Here is a 27,553-nt window from a genome sequence, read left to right as displayed (position 1 = left end):
ACATGAGGTCTGTTGTACCGTTTTCACATTTTCGTTTTGCACGTGGCTGCCAGATTGACATGAACCTTTATTTTGAGGGGAAATTTTTTTTCGAATTTAATTTTTTATTTCTATGAATTTTAATATGTAAGACTACATTAAGTGTACCGTGGACATGCATACGACTTGTTCAAGGAATACACATCACCTGTAGGAAATGAATTAATAAAAATTCAAACGCATGCATTTCAAATGACAAGTCTGTCAAAGATGACACCTTGGAAATACTTACACATCTCTCAAGCTCAGCAGCATTGTGTATATGTGCATTTCTTCCACCAGATGGCGCTTTACACACCCACTAAAATATTATCCGGGCAAACACATACCATGTGCTGAAAAATAATGTTTACTAAAAAAACTGTTCATATACTCACCGTAAAGTATTTAATTAAAGACGTTTACAACTTCCAAGAAATGCAAATACAGAGGTTTACTCAAACTACGAAAATAAGAGTGACTTGTATTTTGTCATCCATGGGAAATGTTCCCATGGGTATTTCAAATAAACCGGAAGTGAAATCTTCAGACGTTACCCTACTTTCAAAGCGCCAATTTTGAAGTAACCCGGTATTTGATTTTATGTTGACAGGCTAGAACAACTAAACAAACGTGGTGTGTCTTAATTTCTATTGAAAATACGTAGGTGAAGGTGTTCAGAAGTCATGCCGACAACGCAGTCATCACACTAGCTCATTTTAGACAGGAAAACCACGTTCTAGTTCATTGTGCAGATCGATTATCTCGTGGCCCACCGTTGTTGTTGTAATATCTTCCGCCTGGGAGTTCGCCGACAGAATATCTGTTTTTTTTTTCAAAAAGTATGTGGAAAGATAAAGCGTAGACAATGGAGACGGATACGAATTTGGACACCACTAGAGCTGAACTGCTAAACGATGACGGTAAGATTTGTAACAGAAACATATTTGTGGGTTCATTTTTTCAAAACGATTAGACCTACCCTCCTTCAAAGTTGCATTGTCCTTATAGTAATGTAAATTGTTACCGTGTGTGTGATTTGGAAAAACGAAATATCGATGAATTGAAGTGCCTTCTAATTACAAACGGAATGTTGTGGACATTATTATGGTTTTTTTTATTATATCAAGTTACATGTATAATATCCAAGATTTCCGAGATCATTTCAATTTGCTCACAATGAATCATTGTGAAAATTTCAGGCAAATTGGAGGGTTTTAATGTTATGCAAATGTCAGGGATTCCGTACTGTTGATTATTTAGATCCATGTGTCCCTGTGTAAGACAAAACGACCCTGCCCTCAGGTCTCCTGAATGAATGTTGTGCCCCGAAGCCATTTTGATCTATGCTCATGAAAACATAGCAGCTAACAGATCAAACCAACTGAGCAGTCGTCTTATTCAGTTTCCATGAATGTGTTTCCTCTGTGCTCTGATGTTTTTTTTTTACAGTTGTTTATTTTCATGAAATGTATGCTTTCACATTCCCTATATCTAGGCCTATATTTATTTGATAACTTGGGTAATAGTAAAGATTAGTGATCTGACACAGCAAAACCATATTAGTCAGACAGAATATAGTGGGACTTGAATGAAGGAGGATGCGGAGAGTTTTCTCCATACGGCTGTTATCTGATGTGTAAAATGTCTCACGGACCAATTAATTTTAGCAGTTCAAATTACATGATTCTTGTACATTTATATCATCTAGATATACAAATATGTTGAATTGTATGAACAGTTATAGTAACTTACATGTAGTTGCATTTCGTTGCGTCTGTTTCATTAATCACTAATGTCTTTGTTTCCCTTTATTTAACACATTTCATTTATCGTCTTTTCGTTTCGTCTTCCTTTGTGGTAGTGGTTGTTGGTGGACGTCGCATAAAGCGCACATTTTCAGTGGTCTGTCAGGTCATGCGTCGCGCTCCTGATTCACAGCTGGTTAAAACAGCTTCAAGTCTCACCATGCTCTCTATTACTCACAGTGCATGCTGTGCTGGTATGTTGATTCTCTCCACAGTAATTGGCTTGTGTGGCATTGTTACCATCTACATGTATCTATTCTCCCTGGCTTTCAGCTGATACTACACTTACACAGAGTACATTACTTTCTTAGTCTGATACATGATGAATTTCTGAAATTTACTAAAAACACAGATGTGTGTAACCATTTATGCAGATGAAGTTCTGGTTACATGTGTTGAACTTGATCAGTTAGAAGAAACTCATTGAACCCCGAAATTCAGAAAATTTAATTAATTTCCTCTCACAAATAAAAATCATTTTGTGGCACAGATCATTTTATTGTCATTTTCATCAATTAATTGTAAACATAAATTCCACTGAAAAAAGTACTTGAGTGGTTGAACATTTCGTTATTCTGTTTTACCCTCCTTCCTGCTGAGGGGGGGTGTTCACAAATACAAAGTTTAGTTTTCCTAACACTTTTACCTTGGACGAGTCAGACTGCAGCTTTAAAATATTTATTTATTTTATTGGTGTTTTATGATGTCCTCAAGAATATTTCAGTTGTACAACGACAGCCAGCATCAGGGTGAGAGCAAAGCGGGCAGAGCCCGTAGTAGTCTTTAATATAAATACACATGTATCAGTTATCTGAAATTTGCCAAGTGCTTGTGCAGCTTGTATTTTTAACCATCGTTCTAGGATCAAGATTCCCAAATTCTACTTTCTGTAGCAGTGTTCATTGTGTTCAAGCCATGATAACACTCCACCATTTTTTCAGGCACATGTACCCACAAAAAGTTACCTGTAAAAGTGCAGGGGTGCAGCCTGTATCAGATTGGTTGCTAACCAAACGCGGAAATCATGAAGGTGGTCCAGGAAATAATTACAAACATGCTGCTACTAAAAAAGTTTTTATAGTGCACCAAATGGTTGATCCCTGCCACGTGGTGCAAGACATTGTGATTTTGACCCAGTCCTCCTGCTTATTCAGTCCTCCTCCAGGCTTGGTTACATACATGATGATGTATAAACATATGATAAGTGTAGGATGTACAAAGGAAGAGCAGAGCCATCTGCCTCTCTCAATATCAGATGTAATTCATTTTTTTTTGTGTTATCCAGCAGGATCGACCAGTGTACTGTTTTGTGGGTTTACTAGATTTACCTCCCTTTGTAGACAGCAGGTGCACTTTATGTTGCAAACTGTTCTCATATAATTAAAAAACAATCAAATCAACCTTACCTTGATTAGAAACTTGCCAAGCCCTAATGAGTCAACCTCTAAAAATACTCCCTCTGCATTTTTTGTGTGTGCCTGAGAAATCTGAGAACATTAAGTAGCTGTCCCTGGTACATTCTGTAATCATAGTAATACGCTTGAACATGGTGTTTTGTCAATACCCCAAAAAACTGATTATAATGCTATAATGGTCTTTGCTTGCCGTGGAAAATCCATAATGCTTTAACTCGCTAATTAAACCAACTGGCTTACTGCGTACTACTAACATTCATCAGCTTGCACCTGCATCTGTCATGTTATTAGTTTACAGTTGTTCGTGAACGAGTATTAAAATAGTTTGTCTAGTAACGTTTTAAAATGTAGCAGATATAATACTGGTTGTCCTACTCTCTAGAATAAGTGTAACTTAATTTTTGAGCAAAGCACTTGTTGCTGCCTTGCGTGGATGTCAGCATTAAGAGGTTAGTGCAAGAAAACAGGACTGGCCAGCTGTAAGCGTAATATGACTGGGTGAAGTGTCATGTCTGGTGTCTTTGGCATGATATTTCTGTGGTGGGAGTGTCATGTCTGGTGCACTGTGCTGGCACAAACTCGCCCTTCCACTAGAAAATATAGTGCATATATATATGTACACACATCTAATGACTTCTCATCATGTATAACTGAAAAATTGTTAAGTGCAACGTAAATCTCTAAGTATACATACACACTCCCAAGTAAGTTGTAATTTTCAGCTGTTCATATCTAACAAATAATGATAAAAAGGTTTGAAATCTTAGTACATCACTCTGCATAGTGGGAGGTGGATTACCCTCTGTATCACTGTTCACAAGGTCAAGGTAAAGTGGATGAACTTCAGACATTCTTGTCCAGTGGCTGAAAAATCATATTCTCTCCACATATAGTTAGCTGGAATGTCCTCAGTAGTGGAGAATTTGAACGTAGGATCAAAGCTCTTGATCATAGGAAGCTGCATGTAGCTTTCCTGCGGGCTTCATTCATTGGTTGTGACTGCTTCAATGGCTTAAAGGGGCCTCCGTGGCTTAGTCGGTTAGCGCGCTAGCGCAGCGTAGTGACCCAGAAGCCTCTCACCAATGCAGTCGCTGTGAGTTCAAGACCAGCTCATGCTGGCTTCCTCTCCGGCCGTACGTGGGAAGGTCTGCCAGCAACCTGCGGATGGTCGTGGGTTTCCGCCGGGCTCTGCCCGGTTTCCACCCACCATAATGCTGGCCGCCGTCGTATAAGTGAAATATTCTTGAGTACGGCGTAAAACACCAATCAAAAAAAAAAAAAAAAAAAATCAATGGCTTAATGGTTTGAGTGCCTCGAAGTCAGGACACCCAGGATCAAACCTGGGTCGCATCATACCAAAGACTTTACAAGCATAATGTGACTGTGTGGGGTGTCAGGTCTGGTGTCTGCTGCATGGTACTTCAGTGGCGGCTGCACTTTCGCGGCATCAACTCGCTGTGTCACAAGAAGAAATATTATATGTAAACACATGTGATGACTCTTTATCATCATATGACTGAAAAATTGTTAAGTACGAGGTAAAGCCCCAGTTATTAATGTATAGGTTGAGAACTATCAGGGCAATTATAGTCCGAAAACATTCAGACACTTGTTTTTTTTCTTCTGTTAAATGAATGACCTCATCTAAACAATTACAAAAAGGGGATTATTTCTTAACCCAGTAACAGATTCCCTTCATCCCTCAAAATTTAATGTTCATTTTTGGACAGGTTCTTTCTTCTTGCTTAGGACTTCGGCAAGAAATTCGGCTTTACAGAATACTGTCCTAATTATGCTGATGAGCTAATTGATATTCTGTCGGAAGATTAAAAAAAACCTATCAAGTTGCCCTAGTTTACCCTAACCAATAAGGTCACCAGTTCAAATCCAGCTCTCACTGGTTCACCCATGACTTTCACTTCCCTATTAGTAATTCACTTTGTTTGCATCCTTTACAATTACAACATATAGGTTATAAAGGTATGTACATACTGTAATTCGTCGAATTTTTGGGACATCTGATATATTGGTTTTAACCAATATAGATGTAGCCATTACAGGATTACACAGTTTCTCTTTTCTCACATAGTTAGCCCATTTAATGAACAACATACATGTTTACACATCTTTACCAAAAAAAATTTATAAAAAAAGGAAACTCTGCTATTGCCCTAAAAATTAGAAGAATTACAATGGTATGTAATAGTCGCTACGCAAGACATGCAGATGTCCTTGTCAGAAGATGAAATTTGTGAGTGTTTTCTCTCCCTCCAGATGAGCAGCCAACCAAGATCATAGTTGTGGGGACGAAATGCAGACAAGACCCGGAGTTACAGAAAGCTATAAAGGTAAACTGGGTGTAGGATTAAATGTGGGACAAACAGTTGGGTGTTTTATAACCGCTATCATAATTATGTGCAAGTGCAATGTCTTAGAGTAAAAGGTACAGCTTGAAGCAACACTCTTACCGTTCATCAATGCATGTTGTGTGGCCTTCACACAGACAACATTCTGCAAAGACTACTTGTCTTTGATAACACAGGAACCTCTCACCAATGCAGTTCACTGCGAGTTCAAGTCCAGCTCATGCTGGCTTCCTCTCAGGCCGTATATCTGCCAATAACCTGTGAATGGTCGTGGGTTTCCGGCGAGATCTGCCCAGTTTCCTCCCATCATAATGCTGGCTGCCGTCATATAAGGGAAATATTCTTGAGCACCGTAAGGCATAAAACACCAATGAAATAAATAAATAATTTATGTCATATATGTACCCGGGACACACTGGTTCCATCCAACTAATAACGTGACGGCTGTTGGTATTTTTCTGGCACAGAACATTCATTGGCTAATACGGATCATGTCACTTTTCATTTGAAAAAAATTATTGATTATGGCAATAAACAACAATCAAATACCTAAATAAGGAAGCACCAATCCCTCAATCGATGTATAGATGTTTTATGTGTGCCAAGTATAATGAGGTGAGGTGACAGAGTTCAAATCCAGCATGTGGCAATTTGTCTCTGGAATGAATGACAAACGTTATTGTCTGAAAAGCAATTTACTGTTTTAGCCAGCACCTTCATCAGTGGTAATCACAAGAAAAATTTCTGAAGTACGCATACTTTATTTGATTTTTAATTTGATTTGTACTCAAGAAGAGTGCCTTAGATTTTATACATTTAATCATATTAAGAGTGCATGTGGATATACTTTGTATTTGTAACAGGCCCTGGACATTCCTGTGACTTTCTCCAATACTGGGCTGGAACACATCGCAGAGGCTGGCACGGATGATCTCCTGTTTGTCATTGGGGATTTTCAGGATGAAGTCTTCCACAAACTTCACAGAGCGGAGGCGAGGATTGTCGGGCCTCCTGTGGTCATCAAATGTGCCAAGTACAATCAGGTGAGGTATTAGAGGTTTGGTGGTTGAGGGTTCAAATCCAGTGAATGGCATTTTCTCTTTGTGTGATTAACACTGCAGAGCAAATTACTTCTTTATCCAGCTCCTGAATATGTTCAGTCTGAGTGTCTTAATTAGCAAGCAGTTGTGCAGAGGCAAGCATAGTGATAAAAAAAACTTGCATTAAGTTGTAAAGCCTTCGTTAGGTTTAAAATTCTTTCAACTTGTTTATGTGAGTGTGTACTTTTCTATTAATAATTTAGCCGACCAGTATTTCACGTCATGTTATTTAAAATTACATTATCTGATCTGTTTTAATATGACTTCGTGGAAAATTTCACATTTGCATGTTAATGGCTATTAATGACATTATTTCATGATATTTATGACAATTTGTCACATTTAGGCCTCTGACCTTTTATTCTGTGTTATTGTATATGATGAGCTCATATGATTTTGAAAGACGATATTTCTGTTTTCAGACTATTCCTCAGTGTTCTCGGGCTTTATACTGCACATCTATGAGAGGCCTTATCGTCTGCTTTACAGGCTTCTCAAAACAAAAACTGGTAAAAAATGATTGTCTTCATCTACCTTTACATGTAGCTTAAGAATAACTTCTTCTTAAATGAAAAAAAAATATATATGCTGTTTAGTATGTGGTAAATGCACTTTCAGGAGCATATAAATGATATAAATTGCAACATGTATATTTCTATGATAACAGATTAATCAGACTTTTAAGGGGCCGTATAAGGTGGATGAATCAATCAAAATTAAGCAAAATGCATCACTTGAGAAAGGCTAAAATTTAGGCGAAATACAGTGTATATTATATTTACATACATAGGTAATATGTATGTATTTTAATAATTTATCCAGCTGGTTTATATGTTTAAAAAAAAAAAATGAATTACTTATAGTTAACTGTGTGTCTATTATATCCACTGTGGTCATGTGTGTTTGCCATGTGTATGTGTGTGTCAACATCTGAATCAGTCGTTCGTAAATTATAGACATCTGACAAAATTAAACTTGCAAAACATGATGAAACTTAACTTTGTGTTGCAAAGTTGACAACATTAATAGTCTGTTGATAGGCGAAGAAAGACCATATAACCATTGGCTCATAGGTCGGTGAGCCGTGACTTGGTGTGGTGTCCGTCATGTCTGTGATATGGCTTTCCTGTGAAGCAGCATTGTACTGGTTTTCCCTATTAGAGCTTGGTAGGATGGGATAGATCCAGTGATAGAGCGTGGTGTTACATTTATAGCAGGGCATTCCAGTGAAGCAGCACTTTGACTAAACCTATGACGAGGAGATTCTGTTGTGATTTTTTATATTAATTATTATTACTCAACCGTGACCGAGTGGTTAGTGTACGTGTACTAGCAAGACACAGTGACACCAAGAGCCTTTCACCTATGCGATAGCTGTGAGTTAAAGTCCAGCTTAAGCAGGCTTTTTCTCTGGACTTTCGTGGGAAGGTCTTTCAGCAACCAGCATATGGTTGTTTCCCCCCGTAGGCTCTGCCCGGTTTCCTCCCAGCGTAGTGCTGGGCACTATATGTGAAAATATTCTTGAGTATAACATAAAACATCAATCAGATAAAGAAATAAATAAATAGATATTACTGAAATAATGTCAAAAGCAATGGTTAGTCAAAGTATACTAACAAGCGACAGGTAACTGAACATGCTTTGTTCCACAGGTGAAGATGGCAGATCTGATTCATCACATGGGAGGGAGTATAAGGAAGGATTTCATCCCGTCTAAAGTCACACATCTGGTCGCTAATTGTACAGGAGGCAGCAAGTACAGGGTAAGTGGTTGGACATCTGGCGCCTATTTCATCCCATCTAAAGTCACGTGTCTGATCACTAATTGTACAGGAGGCAGCAAGTACAGGGTGAGTGGTTCGACATCTGGGGCCCATTTCATCTCGTCTAAAGTCACGTGTCTGATCGCTATTTGTACAGGAGGCAACAAATACAGGGTAAGTGTTTGGACTTCTGGGGCCCATTTCATCCCGTCTAAAGTCACGTGTTTGATCGCTAATTGTACAGGAGGCAACAAGTACAGGGTAAGTGGTTGGACATCTGGGGCCCATTTCATCCCGCCTAAAGCCACGTGTCTGACCACTGATTGTAAAGGAGGCAGCAAGTACAAGGTGAGTGGTTGGACATCTGGGGCCCATTTCATGTTACACATGTAATGCTTTTATGGGGACCAGTGCAGTAGGTATTACATCACCATGGTAGCCACATGAACGCGAACGGGCCCTGCACAATACTTGTGTAAAATTGAACAGCAGTGAACAAACATTTGTTCCATAATTTTTGGATATCCTGTAAAATGCATGTCTTAAATTTGATTTCAGACTACTTTTTTTTCATAAACTCATAAAATCAAAAACATAATTTGAAAGTTTATTTAAGTGTTTTTTTTATTGTATAGTGGAGGATAAAGCAAACTATAAACAAGTGTTCTTTTTTAGAAAAACCTGTCAAAACTGAACTTATTAGAAGATTAGAAATGAAAGAGCATATATAGCAATACTTTGTATACTGCCTCTTTTTTTTTTTTTTTTAATTTTACCTTTCTACTGCTTAAGGTTCATCAAATGTGACAAAAGCAAAATTTTTCAGTGAAATGACTCAGGATTGGCGCATGAGGACAGTTCACATGCAAGAAACAATGGTTTATTACCAGTACTATAAACTTGATTAATATTTGTGTGTTGTAGTATGCATTTAGCTGTGGAACGCCAATCATGAATGATGAATGGGTGTCGAAAGCCTGGTCTATGAGGGATGACATCACAGTCAAAGCTGACTGCGGAGAATTGGTAAGTATAGTAGCAACGTAGAAATTCTACAGCTGATCATCCAGAGCAAAGCCGGGGCACAGTGACCCAGGAGCCACCTACCAATGTGGTCGTTGTGAGTTGAAGTGCAGCTCATGCTGACTTCCTCTCCAAGGTCAATGTGAAAAGGTCTTCCAGCAACCAGCAGATGGTTGTGTGTTCCCCTTGGACTCTGCCTGGTTTCCTCCCATCATAATGCTGGCCGATGTCATATAAGTGAAATATTCTTCAGTTCTCTGTGAAACACCAATCAAATGAACAAAGAAATCCACAGCAAAGCTGTGACCTCACAGTACAGTGCCGTTCTCATCTGAGCCACTGAATATCGTTAGGTATTGCCGTGTAATAAATACATATACCGCACAGCCAAGGGTTGCATGGTACAGTGCAGTCATGAACCTCGCAGCACTGCACAATGACTTCATGGTACTGTATGCAGCCACAGTGCTTTGTTTTTAAACTGTGGGCTACAATGTAAGAACCTTTCCTCTCAGCACAGTAGAGTAACACTATTATTCTATGCGATGAAAGATTTGCTGTGTTTAATGTTCTATGACTTTTCTTTGATCACATTCATTAATTTCAGCTGCACCCCATATGCTTTTCCATGTAAGAAGTTAATTATAACAATGGAGGGAAAGTTAAAATACAAACTACAAAAGAATTAAAGTTGCACTTGCTTACTCTACCCATTTCAATCAAATTGTAACAGTTTCCGAAGGTTTTGGAGCCATTAGATTCGATTTTTGCCGGCCACATTGCTGCGAATTGAGATCAGCTGTTATTTCCATGCAGAAGTGGTGATGAAAATCGTCTTGTATTTTAAGAGGATGCATATATTAACTAATTATCAAAGTTATGGAATAGCTCCTGAAGATAACCCCGTTGAAACATTGTGTGATGTTTTTTCAGATGAAGCACCGAATGAAACCATTCTACAAATGCTTTTTAAGTTTTCATGGTTTCTCAGAAGAAGAGAAAAAGCATGTGGAAGAGATGACCTTGGAGAATGGTAAAGAATTACCTTTTATATGTGTAAAACTGAACTTTTAAAGACGAATAAGAAGATGAAGGAATGGTGAAGAATTTTTATTGTGTGATTCAACAAAGCATGTTTTGACAGAGGTGCAAATTTAAAACTTCAACAGAATGTGGAGTTTATGATGCTTGAGGTTAACAGTGTGTTTATATTTCACCAAAAGCACTTCGTCGTGTAAGGCACCACACATTTCAAAACTAAGCTTTTGAATTACAATTAAAATTTTGACTTTCATCAAAACTGGCAGGTGAGAAGTACTGATATTTACTTGCCATGCCTAATAGGAGAGTTTCCAGTTCAAACTCCTTTATCACTAAAGGTAATAAAAATCCTATCATGTGATCTGTAAAAAATGTTAGACGTCTATTGCGGGATCACATTACTGTAACATGGTCGCCTGAAAAGAAGTTTGGCAGAAAGTTATTCAGAGTAGATGAACGATGGAGAAAATTGAGCGACTGAACACTTGTGAACTTGTGAACAGGTTTCTAAAGGAAAGAGAGGTCATCTGTGCTTCGGGAACACAGGGAGGTAAGTAATAGGTAAATTAATGACTACACAGGCTGGGTATCCGTTTTGACAGGGCACATGATACTGTATGACTGTTTTAACCTTCAACGACTAAAGAGTTGGAACGTGAAACGCCCCTGTTATAAACTGTTATAGCCAATGAAGACTTGGTATTGTGTTTGTCTCCCTTGTAGGTGGAACGCTGGCCCCTATTGGTCACGAAGACAGCACACATTTGGTGGTAGATGACCACGCAGTCAAAGAGTTACCTCCCATTTCCACCCCGCAGTTTGTTGTGCGACTAGAGGTGAGATTTTCATTGTATTCCATTCTGGGAAATATAGCAGTGGAAGTTTTTTTTATAGGACCGTCCAGGCTTTCAAAAACAAATAAAATGGACATTAGATTATATTACCTAAAACTTTCAGGCCTGTGTATCAGTCTTAATACTGATTTCAGAGATTGTTTTCCACAGGAAATTAAAAACATTCCACCTTTTACAGATGTGTTGGTTCAAAGTGATTCAGCACTGAAAGCCTGTCATAGTTGTCATAGTTGTGTAAAATGAGTAACAAGTTTCTTTTTATTTTCTTTATTAATTTGTTACTTTTTTATTTATTAATTTGTTACTTTCTTTTTTCTTTATTAATATGTTACTTTCTTTTTCAGTGGTTCTGGGCCAGTATTCAGATCGGGGCATGTGCAGATGAAACTATGTATTTATTTGATGAACATAAGGTTTGTAGAATTCCACCCAAGGATGCTCCTAGTTTTCAAATTAAAGTTAATAAAAGTTGGAAAACATTTTATGTGATTCCATGTTAGAGTCCATTCTCATGAGATATTTTACTCTTTAGTTGTTTTGCATCTGAGAAACACACTCTTATTTCATATGCAGTACACAATTTTTGTGTCCATTGCATGCGGGACAGGTTACATGTAGCTCAGTCACTCCACTTTCTCTTACCTTCTGTAAACCAGGCTGTAGTGGTATAAGTGAAGTACATCACATGACACCAGTCAGTCTGTCAATCAATCAATCATTACCAGCCTGGGAATCTGCAAACACCAATCTTATACATAAATTACTGTATTTCACCTAAAACTTTGTTTAGCATTTCTCAAATGACAAATTTTGCTTGATTTCTAATCAGAAAAGTTGCTGATGTGGTGTTATTATAGTGCTGTGTGTGTGGTAACTTTGTAGCAAGAACCCCAGAACGTGAACAAGTTTACCCCTACCTCAGCGATGTCGAAAGCTCGGAAACGAAAGAGGCTCAAGGAGAATATCGCTCTCTTGGCATCAGAGGGTGAAATAGACTCCCCTTTCATGTATGCCAAACGCCCTTCATTTGAGCGAGTCTCCATGAGCCCCAACTCCTTCCTTGATGCCTCAGGAACGCCAGAAAAGTCCAGTTTTCTTCAAGGTTGGTATATTTTTGTATTATTTTACTCTTATTCCCTAGCCTTTGTTTCCATAAATGAATTGCTTGCCATGACCACTCCTGTTTCCTCTACCAATAAAACATAAAGCTATAGTGAAAGTGAAAGAGTTTAAAGGGTGGCAATGTACATGTACTTCAGTAAAGGAAGTAAATATATGAAAAGGCAACTTTTGATGTCATTTGTGTATAAATGGTAGATTTAATTCCTCTGAATCTTATTTAAAAGATTGATTTAAGATTTGTTCTAATTTTTGGAAGTTTTCAATACTTCTTTGTTTGAAATTCAGACTAATTCAGCAGAAACGTTGAAATTGTACAGGGTAGAAAAATAGACAGAGCCTTGAATTGTTCACTGATTTTCTTTCCCATTAGGCAGCTGGCCCTGAAGTGGCTTATGAAATGAAAATCATCTGGTGTCCCGAAAACAAAGTTAATAAATTCATTTTTGCTGAGGCGAGCCGGTTGTTATTGCAATATTTTAATCATATATGCTCTCAGGACTGACAGATCAAATTGACTTGGAACATCATAGCTTTGAATGTTAATTGATAACAGCAAATCATTCTCTCCCCCTCTGGGACCATTTCAGACACGACCCAGCCACTTGCTGATTCTCCGCCCAAACCTCAGAGCACGACAAAGGCCAGCCCCAGGTTTCAAGTTGTCACAGAACTTCTACAGACAGAGAAAAACTATGTGGGCATTTTAGAGACAATTCTGAAGGTAGGACAATGCACAAGATGCGTCCACATAAAGTGGATCAGGCATAGGTACCAGAATCAAGTCAGCCAGGTCCAATCCAGACAGGTGGATTTTTCAATACTTCAATAAATTGTACATTTACTCAGAATACTGTATATGTAATTCAGTTTTTTTTTCAGAATTCTTACTTCTGAATTCCGTTTCTTTGGATAGTTTCAAATTGTAGTTTTAAGAGTTTTTTTGGCTGACTCAGTTATTAATTTTTTTTTTTTCCACTTTCATTTTTTATGCCCCATTTTCAATTTCAGAACGTAACTTTTGTTTTATTGCTGATTTATGCTGTACTCAAAAATTTTTCATCTAACCGATGGCAGCCAGCATTATGATGGGAGGAAACAACTGGGGGGAGCCATGGAGAAGCCCACAACTATCCACAGGTTGCTGGCAGACAAGTGAAAAATTCTAAACGACAACATAAAACACCATACATATACCTGATCTGCATTTATAAGCTTGTTAGCATATTAGAATAGCATATAGTACATGTAATGAAAATTATACTTGTTTTTTTTCTTATTTTTAGGTTTTCAAAGAAGAGATCGAAAAACCATCTCAGTATAATGGACCCCTTCTGAAACCTCAGGAGAGTAAGATTATTTTCGGTAACATCCCTCCGATTTATGAAGTGCACTGCAAGATTCGGGATGAGCTCGCTGAGATCCTGTCAAACTGGAGAGAAGACCACTCTATTGGCGATGTCATCCTTAAACATGTGAGTTCAAAAACTCATGTTTTAGGGTAGAAAATCCTGGCTGTGGTTATGTTTTTGTTCTCACACTGTTTATCTTTATAATCGTGACGTAAAATGCAAGTATTCTGGAAAGCCTGTGTAGGTGGAGCCATGTTCGCATTTCAAAGGTTGAATAACTTGCATTTCTGGAAGCCGTTTGATGCAGCAGCTGCATAATGCACCTGATGTAACGCATAGTTCAGACATTTTACGACAGCATGGCAAATGCAGTTGGCACTGTGTGGCGACAGCGTTGTGAAACCGGGCCAAAGATATCAGCAACAGATTTGTGACTAGTGCTTGTCTGCTGGACCTGTGAGTTTGTGTGCCTCGTGTTAAAATGTATTTATTTGTTTGATCAGTGTTTTGTGCCGTACTCAAGAATATTTCACTTATACAACGGTGGCCAGCATTATGGTGGGAGGACACCCACAGAGCCAGAGTTGAAGCCAGCATGAGCTGGACATGAACTCACAGAGACTGCATTGGTGAGAGGCACCAGGGTCATTGTGCAGCACTGGTGTGCTAACTCCCTCGGCCCGTTGTGTCAAAAGGTTTCAATTTTGATCGGATCTAAACTCCCTGTGTCAAATTTTTTTTTTATCTGTATTGCAGGCAGAGAAGCTGGGTAAAATCTACCCTCCTTTTATCAACTTTTTCGAGAAAACAAAGGAGATGATTGCCAAATGTGATAAAGCTAATCCTCGATTCCATGCTTTCCTCAAGGTGAGTAATCAAAAGAAACTGCCTTGCAGCCGCTATGCCTCTACATTGTGACAGTCAAGACATTGACCAAAATACACAGCAAAATATGTGCACAAGTGGACAGCACCAGCTGATGGGTTCTTGCAGAAGATTTGTAGCACTTCTTCAGTGAAGCTACATGTTTAGATCCAGCAATTGGTGGTGTGGCTTTGTGTCAGCTACCTGGTAAGTTGGAGTGGTTTCCTCCAGACTCTCTTTGGCTTCCTCCAGGCTCTTTTCAATTTCTTCCAAACTCTTTCCAGTTTTTTTCCAAGCTCTTTTCAGTTTCTTTAGGCTCTTTTCACTTTCCTCCAGGCTCTTTTTGCATTCCTCCAAGCTTTTTCTAGTTTCTTCCAGGCTCTTTTTGGACTTTTACAAGCTCCTTTCACTTTCCTCCAAGCTGTTTTTGCATTCCTCCAGGCTCCTTTTGGTTTTTCCAAGCTCTTTCTGATTCCCCCAAGCTAGTTTCACTTTTCTTCCGAGTTCATTTCAGTTTCCTCCATTCATAAACCTCAGCACATGTAAGAGGTATTGTTCAGTGTGAACTGAAACATTTTTTTCATGTATTTACTTGTGGTTTACGCCATACTCAAGAATTTTTCACTTATGCCACAATGGCCAACATTATAGTGGGAATAAACCAGGCATAGCCCGGGGGAAACCCACAACCTTGTGCACATTGCTGGCAGACCTTCCTACGTACGATCAGAGATTAAGCCAGCATGAGTTGAACTTGAACTCATAGCAGTCGCATTGGTGAGAGACTCCCGGGGCATTGTGCTGCGCTAGCAGGCTAACCACTAGGCCATGGAGGCCCCTGATTAAAACATAAGTCAAATTAATTAATACACATAAATAAAAAAGTAAAAATGCACCATACTGTATGAGGACAGTTGTGTAAAAATGTTTAAAATTTTTATTTATTTATTTATTTGATTGGTGTTCTACGCTGTACTCAAGAATATTTCACATATACGACAGCAGCCAGCATTATGGTGGGAGGAAACTGTGCAGAACCTGGGGGAAACCCACGACCATCTGCAGGCTGCTGGTTGACCTTCCCACGTATGAGCGGAGAGGAAGCCAGCATGAGCTGGACTTGAAGTCACAGGTGTAAAAATGTGACATATATCATGTGTGACCTTAGGTCAGTTTTAAAAACATTGAACTAATGCATTGATCTTCTTTCAGAGGTGTTTGACAAAACCTGAGTGTGGCAGACAGACTCTACAGGAGCTTCTGATTCGACCTGTACAGAGATTGCCAAGTGTCATGTTGTTATTAAATGGTGAGCTTTAACTGATTTGCAGACTATTGCATTATAGCACCCGAGTGGTTAGAGTGGCTTTCAACTGTTATTCAGTGGACAATGTTCAATTCCTGTTTTGTGTCATCTCAAAGATTTTTATTTGGCTATATTGATACTTTCTTGTTGGTACAATGCAACCCTACTGTTCTATTTTTTGACCTAATGTCAGTACAGTCTGACCAGAATGGCATTTCAGTGAGGCAGCATTTATCTGCAGTTAGAATGCCTCAAGCTGAAAACTGTTGTAGTTTGACTGAAATACTGTGTGTGTGTTTTGCAATTTTCATGTGACACATTTTCCTAGATTCTGATTGTCATCCACCTTTAATACAGGGCAACCTTTTACAATGATTTTTTATGAACTGTTATTAATGTTTTACCAGGAAGACTTGTATGTGCTTTTGAAAATGCAATTTTTAGTACAAATCAGAAATACAGGAATATTAAAACAATAAGTAAACAAGCAAAACATTATTAAAAGATTTTTTTATGATTATATATGTATATATTTTTTTTTTGCAGATATAGAGAATGTTTTTATGTTTTTTTGTTTTTGTTTTTTTTTTTTTCAACCAATTTTTGTTCTGTTTTACAGATATTCTTAAGCATACAAACAAGTCCAATGCTGACCATGGAAAAGTGGAAAAAGCCTTAGCGGCCCTCAAGGAAGCCATGACGTAAGATGATTTGACCACCTCTGAACGATCTTTTCAGAAAAATTTTGCCCAAACTCTTCAAAGGAGCTTAGAAGTCAGCCTTCAGCCTGTAGAAAATGAAGAAACAAAATTACTGATGCTGACATTAAGTGTGGATTACTAAATTTGTTATTAAAGATTATAAAGTTTTAATTCTTAAAATTTTGTTTTAAAGAGCCAATGTTTTGAGCCTGTCATAATTTTTATTTTCAGACACATCAATGAAGACAAGCGGAAAATAGAAGGGAAAGTGGCCATGTTTGATATTGTCTATGATATAGACAACTGTCCGGTAGGTGATTTTATCTGTAAGAGTGTCTACTGCCTGGCTGCCTTCCTCTCCGGCCGTACGTGGGAAGGTCTCTCAGCAACCTGCAGATGGTCGTGGGTTTCCCCAGGGCTCTGCCCGGTTTCCTCCTACCATAATGCTGGCCGCCGTCGTATAAGTGAAATATTCTTGGGTATGGCGTAAAACACCAGTCAAATAAATAAATCTACTGCCTGGCTGGTTGTATTGTCTACAAGATTTTGTCCAGGGTATACACAGCTGTGTTGTCATTGATTTTGAGGATGAAATACTAAACCCAGGCAGCGAAATTTGGCGCGAACGAAACCGTCGGTCGCGCAACGGTTACGTGCGGTTCAATTTGGCTAACCGGAAAATCGGTTAGGCCAACTGTCCAACGAGAACGTCCTTAGAGTCAGTGTGCATTAGATAAACTGGACTGAACAGCTTTCATAATCACAACGCGGCCAGTATGGCAACGCGTCTAAAAATAGAAACATCAATTTCAGCCACAGCCAGCTGCCTGTGCTGGTCACATGGAAATGTAATCATTCATATATGCTTTACAGGCTTTGAGATAATACTCAAATTATTTATTTTGACTTATCTTTTCACGATCACGCAAGTAAATAAAACAAGGTTACCTTTTCATGTACATGTAGTTTAACTGCTACTCGAGCCCAAATTAGTCGAGTCTACCGTACAGATTGATGGAACCCTTACGGGACCTCACTGGCTGTGTTCTGATTTAGAGCACAGGCCTGTGACGCATAGGCCTGTGACGTCAAGGTCTCTCCCGGCCCTGTAGCAAGTATATATATATATATCACTGTGGTAAGACTCACACCACGTGCGTTGGAAACTGCGTTAATTATCAGTAATCAGGGATACCAAACTCGCTCGCCAATACCGTAATGACACTTACTGGAAGTACTTAATGTTGGACTGGGCATATTGCAAACATATAAGCCTGTATAACGGAATTTCACGTAAAAATGTGCCACAGGAGTCAAGTACCAACCAGGCAACACACAACGTTGAAACACCGTGTGAGTGTAAAATTTCTCTTTCTGTTGTTCACCAACCATACGGTATGAGCTGCTAGATATAGAAAAGAAAAACAAACATAACATTGAGCTGAATACTTTTATTAATGATCCATAATGATGCCTGAAACATAAACCACATAAACAATTAGCGTAACCGATCGGGTTGATAAACATACGTGGCGTAACCAAATGATCGGTTAGGCGAGGCGGAAAAGACGTAACCGATTTCTGGGTTTCGCCGGCAGGCCAAATTTCGCTGCCTGTAAACCATTCGCTGAAATGCAGTGTTAATATGCATTGAAAATCTGATGATCACTGTGCACTGTTTACTTTGCCAATAAAAGGGCAGCTGCCAAATGAATAAAAGATCTCACTTCGGGATGATGAAGCTGTCATAGACGAAAGTCAGACTTAGGCCTCATTTTCAAACAGTTTACTACTCTGTTACAAATGTAACAACAGTTACTTTAGGGATTTTTATTTCAATACCTAGAGTTTGACTTTGACTTTACATGACAAAATTTAAAAAGATTAAATTAAAAAATTAGTTCAGGAATTATTCCATGAGATAAGACTAAGTCTAATAAGACTGCCTTGCAATCCTGGGGCTGCTTGTACAAAGTGATTGTAGGCTAAGTTGATTGTAACTACCATGGAGACACATGCTGAAAACATATGTGATCATTGTGGTCACTGTGCACTTAGCCTACATTGGCTTTATGCAAGAGGCCCCTGGAGCCAACCACATAGCAACAGCCAGTAGAGCTAAGCTTCCATTGTTAAACACAGTATTCCTGAAGTGCATTTTGATTGCTGTATTTTCACTTTCACTTTCATCTACTGTATCTTTTGGTCCGCAGCCCAACTTGTTGTCCTTCCATCGTAACTTTGAAATGAGGATAGACGTGATGGAGATCAGCGGGGGACTAAGTGGAAGGGGAGACCACCTCAGCCTGTTTCTCTTTTCTGACAGCCTTGAGGTGAGTACTGCAGCGACTGAGAATTCATGATGTTTGAGAATGCAATGGTTTGGACCTGACAATGTGTGTCACTCGTGGAGAAAATTTCTCAGCTATTTCATGTGGGATTTCTACATTTTAAGGACAAATTCTCCCACTTGGGGCTGTAACTTGATATTTTTTTTTAATTGCAGCATTTGCTTTTTTGTTATTTATTTGATTGGTGTTTTACGCCGTACTCAAGAATATTTCACTTATATGACGGCGACCAGCATTATGGTGGGAGGAAACTGGGCAGAGCCGGAGGGGAAACCCACGACCATCCGCAGGTTGCTGCAGACCTTCCCACTGAGCTGGACTTGAACTGACAGCGACTGCACTGGTCAGAGGCTTCGGGGTCATTACACGCATTTGCTTTTAGCTTGCTGTTGGGGATTTACTCATTGTGCATAATTAGGGATATTTGCATTTTTAGCTTGCCGTTATGAAGTAAACTTTTTTTGTTTGGTGAGTGGCACCAGATAAAAGAGCCCTGCATAAAAGGTGGCAGATTGCATCACACACTTAAGGGCTCTTCCTCTTCATGTGATGAAAAATTATTAAGTATAACATTAAAACTTAAGCACTCACTCACTCTAAACATGGTGTGCACACCAATGTTCACACTGTGTGCACACCATGAAGACAGTGCCGCCTCAATATAATTATGAATGTCCTATCATCTTAGGATTTCTCATAATCCATGCTCCATTTTGTTCTTCATTTTTACAGATTTGGAGTGTTAATCTGTTTCTTGTACCTTACAAAAAATGGGAGCAGATATGTTTTATTAATAAGGCTTTTGTTTTCAGCCACTATGATAAGTTCATTGTTGAAAGTCAACTTTTCGAGGTAGTTGTCGGAAGGGCAAGTGGTTTTCAAAGACTGAATGCCCTCATAGGTGTTGACTCACTAGAAAATCTGGTAACTTCTAGAAAAAGCTTGCCCATTCATTTAAACAGAGTGAAATGATTTAGCAGTGCTTTGAAAAATTTCCTCTCTCAATACAGGCAACTGATGAGAGAGATTTTGATTGCCTTCATTTCTGTTCAGTCACCTAGGGTAAGTGGGCAATTGTTAAGTTTTGGCACTGATAAGCCTGTTGTATTTCTGTTTTCCTTAGATCTGTAAGCGACGGATGAAGGCTCTGAACCAGATGAAGTCCCCGCATCACAAAACCCCCCACAAAACCCCGCAGAAGGCCTTCAAACACTTAGAGATGATGCCCCTGACCTCTGTCAAAAGAGTCCTCAATGTTGTGGAATCAGATGGTATAACTGTGTTAAATTTGTAATGGCTCATAATTTTCTTCTGTGTTTTTTGTGTTTTTTTTGTGTTAGGGGTTTGGTTTTTTCAGTGTTTTTGCTCTTTTTCAATGAATTCTTATCCACAATCAAAGCCATTTCCAATTTTTTGAAGAAAAATATATTTTCATATTTCACATGTGCGCGTTTTTTGTTTTCCCTTGCAGAATGTCGGAATGCCTTTGCACTGATCTGCAGAAACAACAGTGAATTCAAGGAAAAATTGTACAGTTTTACAATAGACTGTGATGAGACAAAGAAAATGGACTTTCTGACAGCACTGAGTAAAAATATGGCAAACACCATGTGCAGGGCAGATTATGTTAGTATCTTTATGCATGTGTTTGCAGGTTGATCTTCTTTATTATTGTACTTTTAATTTTAAAGAATTATGGGGCCATTCTTTTTTTAAATTAAAGTTTATTGGCCTTACCAATTTTGCTTTTTGTTACAAAGGGTACAAGGGTACAAAAACTAAAGTATAACTAAAAAATCATTTAATTTGTGGGTAAGGTGGACTGTATCAACAATTGTTGCAGTTAAAGACTTGGTGATCTTTGTGATTGGAAAGCTTTCAAAATATTAGGATCAGACACAATAAAAATTTAGATCTTCTATTTTATGTTTATTTCATTTTTGGTTTTTTAATGTTGGTTTGCCTGTAAAAGTGAAAATAAATTTGCTATCGCCGTGGTATAAACTTGGGAAAAGAACATCTAAACTTAGGAAAAAGCACCTAAACTTGGCTATTTTTAAAATGTTAAATATTGTCAACTACATGTTTATGTTTCATGCGAAACTCCAACTCACAATGAAACTTAAATTTTACTCTGAATGTCTGGCCAAAACAAAGTTTAAAGTACACAAATCATGCTATCTAAGTTGTTCACAGTTGAACATTGTATTTTCCAGGAGAATTTAATGACCCAGGTGGATGGAAAAGAGTTCAACATCGACATGACAGATATGGGAACTAACTCTATCAGCAAGGCATTCAAGTAAGAATGAGAGAAAGAACCAGAAAATACAACTGTCGAAATTCCAAAAGTAATATTAGGCAACACCAATATAGCCTCTTCTATTTGTTTAGTATGGGATATAAATTAGTTTGTTTTTCATTTTCACAGATTTGGTAAACGAGTGAGCAGGGCTTTCTCGTTTAACAAGACCCCTCGAAAGTTGAAACGTGCAATTTCCAACATGTCCAACATGTTCAGCCAGTTTCCACCTGAGACCAATACCTATATGGGCACGCCGGGCAGTGACTTGAGAGGGCGGCGACTAGCCAGTAGTATCGACCTCACGGTAAGAAACAAAAGAAGTATTTCTTTTTTCTGACTTTTTCGGTTTAAACAATGTGGTGGAACTGCCCAGGAGATACATATATGGCTGTCCTGTTGGGGCCTAATATAAGGACATTTTGATAACCTGGAGATGCCCAAATTTTGAGGAATACTGTCTGTAAATTTCACTTCAATAAAATCCTGATATTCATGTACACTGACTTATTTATTAGTGATATTGACATCATAAGTTGGTCTTTTAATAATGTGAGACATTAAGTTAAGGTTTCTTAATATCTAAAACTATTTTAGCCCAAATTAATTTAGTGAAAGGATGCCCAAATTCCAAAAAAAAAAGTATGAGGCCTTGTTTGTTTTTTTGATGTAATGGAATAATGTTGGAAATAACATTAAAGTCTGAAGCAATACTGAATAGGTATTTTGTCCTCTATTGATGTACTGGTAAATCACCATATATAAATGTTTACTATAGAGAGTCTGTGTAAATGAGCATTCATTTTTTTTAGATAAGTATAGAAAATAAGAAATGTAGATTTATATATGTTCATATTAATATATATATATATATATATATATATATATACAATGTCATTTCAGTTAATCGACCATGTGAATTTAATACCTTGTGTATTTCCATGTTCCCTTTTAGGATGCCAGCTCCCCGCTGAGCAGCCTCACCAACATACACGAGGACGGATTTCCTGATAGCGACACCGTCAGCCTGGGCGCCTTTTCCGTGCAGGTAGCCATCTACACGGGCTCAATACCAGTAGTAGGGTCATGCTAGACTTTAAATTGGTACTTGTTACTGCCTTGCTTGGCACTCAGTACTGAGTGGTTAGAACAAGGAAACAGGACTGGTTGTTCTGGTGTCAGTATAATGTGACTGGGTGGGGTGTCATGTCTGGTGTCTTCCGCACGATATTTCAGTGACGGCAACACTTTGGCAGCATGGACTTGCCCTGCCAGAAGAAGACACAGTATATGTACACACAGCTAATGACTCCTCATTGTCATATGACTGGAAAATTGTGAAGTATGATGTAGAAACCTAAGCATACATTCAATACCAGTCGCTTCTCACGACAGAGTTTTTTCAATATTCTTCTACCTCTATTACTCTTGATGTCAAGGTGACAAGAAGTGGTTGATGGTGCTCTGCAGTGCAGTCTTTTATGAAATGTTGAACCCGTGGTTAAGTGTGTCCGGTGTGGAAAAGTCGAACAAAATAACTAGCCAGAGGCGGTTTACTCCAGTTTCCTTCAACCTTAATATACTGGCTGCCATCGTATATTAAAACAGAAATTCTTGATTATGGGGCTTAAAGTTATCTGACAAAAAAAACAAAACAAAAAAAATGAAATAAATAAGACTTTAAAATTGACAATCTTGTTACATGTGTACTTGCTTGCTACCAATGTGGAAGGGATAAGCCAAGCACTGATCAAATCAGTGACTGTACTGTAGAGACTGTTCAAAAGTACATGTAGGTACTGATGTGGAAGGGGATAAGCCAAGTGCTGATCAAATCACTGACTGTACTGAAGAGACTGTTCAAAAGTACATGTAGGTAGTGATGTGGAAGGGATAAGCCAAGTACTGATCAGATCAGTGACTGTACTGTAGAGACTGTTCAGAAGTACATGTAGGTACTGATGTGGAAGGGGATAAGCCAAGTACTGATCAAATCAGTGACTGTACTGAAGAGACTGTTCAAAAGTACATGTAGGTACTGATGTGGAAGGGATAAGACATGTACTGATCAGATCAGTGACTGTACTGAAGAGACTGTTCAGAAGTACATGTAAGTACTGATGTGGAAGGGATAAGACATGTACTGATCAGATCAGTGACTGTACTGTAGAGACTGTTCAGAAGTGCATGTAGGTAGTGATGTGGAAGGGATAAGACATGTACTGATCAGATCAGTGACTGTACTGTAGAGACTGTTCAAAAGTACATGTAGGTACTGATGTGGAAGGGATAAGACATGTACTGATCAAATCAGCGACTGTACTGAAGAGACTGTTCAAAAGTACATGTAGGTACTGATGTGGAAGGGATAAGACATGTACTGATCAAATCAGTGACTGTACTGAAGAGACTGTTCAGAAGTACATGTAAGTACTGATGTGGAAGGGATAAGACATGTACTGATCAGATCAGTGACTGTACTGTAGAGACTGTTCAGAAGTGCATGTAGGTAGTGATGTGGAAGGGATAAGACATGTACTGATCAGATCAGTGACTGTACTGTAGAGACTGTTCAGAAGTACATGTAGGTACTGATGTGGAAGGGATAAGACATGTACTGATCAAATCAGTGACTGTACTATAGAGACTGTTCAAAAGTACATGTAGGTAGTGATGTGGAAGGGATAAGACATGTACTGATCAAATCAGTGACTGTACTATAGAGACTGTTCAGAAGTACATGTAGGTACTGATGTGGAAGGGATAAGACATGTACTGATCAGATCAGTGACTGTACTGTAGAGACTGTTCAGAAGTACATGTAGGTACTGATGTGGAAGGGATAAGACATGTACTGATCAGATCAGTGACTGTACTGAAGAGACTGTTCAGAAGTACATGTAAGTAGTGATGTGGAAGGGATAAGACATGTACTGATCAAATCAGTGACTACTGTAGGGACTGTTCAAAAGTACATGTAGGTACTGATGTGGAAGGGGATAAGCCAAGTACTGATCAAATCACTGACTGTACTGTAGAGACTGTTCAGAAGTACATGTAGGTACTGATGTGGAAGGGATAAGCCAAGTACTGATCAAATCACTGACTGTACTGTAGAAACTGTTCAGAAGTACATGTAAGTACTGATGTGGAAGGGATAAGACATGTACTGATCAAATCAGTGACTGTACTGTAGAGACTGTTCAGAAGTACATGTAGGTACTGATGTGGAAGGGATAAGACATGTACTGATCAAATCAGTGACTGTACTGTAGGGACTGTTCAAAAGTACATGTAGGTACTGATGTGGAAGGGATAAGACATGTACTGATCAAATCAGTGACTACTGTAGGGACTGTTCAGAAGTACATGTAGGTACTGATGTGGAAGGGGATAAGCCAAGTACTGATCAAATCAGTGACTGTACTGTAGAGACTGTTCAGAAGTACATGTAGGTACTGATGTGGAAGGGATAAGCCAAGTACTGATCAAATCAATGACTGTACTGTAGAGACTGTTCAAAAGTCCATGTAGGTACTGATGTGGAAGGGATAAGACATGTACTGATCAAATCAGTGACTGTACTGTAGAGACTGTTCAGAAGTGCATGTAGGTAGTGATGTGGAAGGGATAAGCCAAGTACTGATCAAATCAGTGACTGTACTGAAGAGACTGTTCAGAAGTACATGTAGGTAGTGATGTGGAAGGGATAAGCCAAGTACTGATCAAATCAGTGACTGTACTGTAGGGACTGTTCAGAAGTACATGTAGGTACTGATGTGGAAGGGATAAGCCAAGTACTGATCAAATCAGTGACTGTACTGAAGAGACTGTTCAGAAGTGCATGTAAGTACTGATGTGGAAGGGATAAGCCAAGTACTGATCAAATCAGTGACTGTACTGTAGGGACTGTTCAGAAGTACATGTAGGTACTGATGTGGAAGGGGATAAGCCAAGTACTGATCAAATCAGTGACTGTTCAGAAGTAAATGTAACTATGCTGGTAGCTGAACTACACTGCAGACTTTGAGCTCTACTGATGTGGAAGGGATAAGACATGTACTGATCAGATCAGTGATGTGAACTACACTGCTGGTAGCTGAACTACACCGCAGACTTTGAGCTCTTTTCATAACAATTATTCTACAGACAAAAAATTCAAAAAGGGGAGTTTAAAAATAAAAAGAAAACACTTTCATTGTTAATGGTAATGACACTCCTACTCTCGTGCGACTTGTAAAAAAAGTTGGACACAACACATGTTTACTCCATTTATAACCTGCAGTTTTCTCCATCCAAAAAGAGTGATTTTATACATCTTGAAATTTTCAGTTCCCTCCATTCATAAACCACAGTTTATCTTGAGCCATATCTAGAGTAAAATTGAAGGCTCAGATCTCAGACTTTAAGAGAAAAGAGAACAAAATAATTGAAGGTCAGTTATGTCAAATGAGGCATGGATATAGACTTGAAGGGTTGAAGTACTTTTGTTCGGGCGTGTTTGGTAACTATAAGTCAGTTATTAATCTTGAATTCTTTCGTGGCCATGGAAAACACCATGTCAGAGAAACCGAAAACAAAATGTGGTGTCACTTGCATCCCACACTCATATGGCTATAAGGCAAAACAGTAATCGGGTGACATCGGCTGAAACAGCTGCGTTCTCGAGTTTAGAAATAACTGTCACATGATTGGTTAAAATTTATGACATGGCGGCGCTTTAGACTTTCCCAGTGTATGTGATTTTTTTTACTTCGAACTGTGATGTGAGGTTATGCAACATCACAATAATAAACATGTAGGCTTTTTAAACTTTATGTGGTATACGGTATTGATGCATATCCATTTGATCCAGTGTTTTGTCTCTTAAAGGAGACACTGTGACAATCCGTAAAGAAATTTTATAAAAGGCAACTTGAAATGATGCTTTTTGAGAGCTTTGGAGTCTGAAAGAAAGAAAGTTGTATGAAAACTAAATTATTTATTGGTAAACCATCATATTTTTCTTTCGTTGTACTGTGGCTTCATTAGTTCGGGTGCCCTACAGTTTTGGAACCCAAACATTTTCCAGACTTTCAGTGACTCGGGAAGTTTTTATATAGCTTGATTATGTTGGGTGCTTTTTGGGGCCCAGGCTTTGCCCAGAATTAAATTGCCTCTCGATATGGCCTTACGACCCTCACAGAAAAAAAATAGCGTTAATGAAATCATTAAGACCATAAGATTCTTTTTTTGCAGGACTTGGATTCGCCGACTTTCACTCAACCTAGCCCCATGGTGAAGCGGTCCATGACTAAATATATGACCATGGGTCCTAACTCTACTGGCAAATACTTGTGAGGAACGGATCAACATTAACAGTGAGTAAGAGACAAACCTCTCATGGAGGAGTCTCCTCCCAACGTAATGATGGCCGCCATCGTATAAGTGAAATATTGTTGAGGACGGCGTAAAACACCACTCAAATAAATAAATAAATTCTGTTGAGGAATAGAACAGACTGGTTTCTGTTCGGTTTATTGTCTGGTAAGGCCACACCAGTTTGTATTCTTGTTTTACGGGTAGTGTAGAATAAAACTGACAAATCATCTAATTTATGTGAAATTTGCACTACCAGGGCAATTTTTCCTTCTTAAACATTTACCAGATCAGAAAACAAAATAAAAAAGTGGGTTTTCGATTTTGTTCTTAGTTTTGATAGTGTTTTGCCTCACATGTAAAAAACACACGCAAAAAAACTGATGTCGCTTAATCATGTACATGAAATACTTTATTTGCAAGTCAGGCTTTTTTTCAAGTGACACATTGTGCTTGATTCTGATTTATTCATCCAGCTTTTATTTGTTACCAGCAAAACTTTGGTGCGGAAATGAAAAGTATCATGCGAGATGTAAACCTCTGAAGGTGCATTTTTACATGCCAAACTTTAGGTGAAACGCAGTACATTCATAAATACATTGTGTGTTTACAAGTATGTGCCCTACTGTCTCCTTTACTTTGGCACTGATGTTTGAACACGTTTGTGTTTTTTAGGTGCTTATCGAGACAAAAAGAGTTGAAACAGATGAATGAATCATGTTGGGTGGTGGACAAAGGCTGCTTTCAGGAAAGGCAGTGTCAGAACTGTAAGGTGCCCACGTGTGCCAGAGCTGTAAGGTGCCCACGTGTGT

General features: G+C 38.6%; 1 protein-coding gene across 1 annotated transcript; it reads left to right on the top strand.

Annotated features, from left to right (window-relative positions):
• The first annotated feature begins 600 nt into the window (after positions 1 to 600).
• Positions 601 to 27,553, top strand: LOC135479286 (protein ECT2-like). The gene is made up of 24 exons (XM_064759106.1): positions 601 to 941; positions 5,516 to 5,589; positions 6,471 to 6,650; positions 7,130 to 7,216; positions 8,360 to 8,470; positions 9,395 to 9,496; positions 10,427 to 10,526; positions 11,258 to 11,370; positions 11,733 to 11,801; positions 12,271 to 12,490; positions 13,098 to 13,231; positions 13,794 to 13,982; positions 14,616 to 14,726; positions 15,936 to 16,032; positions 16,649 to 16,730; positions 16,962 to 17,040; positions 18,944 to 19,063; positions 20,205 to 20,352; positions 20,553 to 20,707; positions 21,298 to 21,383; positions 21,513 to 21,690; positions 22,339 to 22,431; positions 26,622 to 26,743; positions 27,417 to 27,553. The coding sequence occupies exons 1-23, from the start codon at positions 887 to 889 to the stop codon at positions 26,721 to 26,723; spliced, it is 2,685 nt and encodes an 894-aa protein (XP_064615176.1). The 5' UTR covers positions 601 to 886; the 3' UTR covers positions 26,724 to 26,743; positions 27,417 to 27,553.

Source organism: Liolophura sinensis, chromosome 12 (assembly GCF_032854445.1).
Source record: "Liolophura sinensis isolate JHLJ2023 chromosome 12, CUHK_Ljap_v2, whole genome shotgun sequence".
Lineage (NCBI taxonomy): Eukaryota > Metazoa > Mollusca > Polyplacophora > Chitonida > Chitonidae > Liolophura > Liolophura sinensis.
Note: the sequence above shows the minus strand (reverse complement) of the source record. Positions and strands in the feature narration are given on the sequence as shown.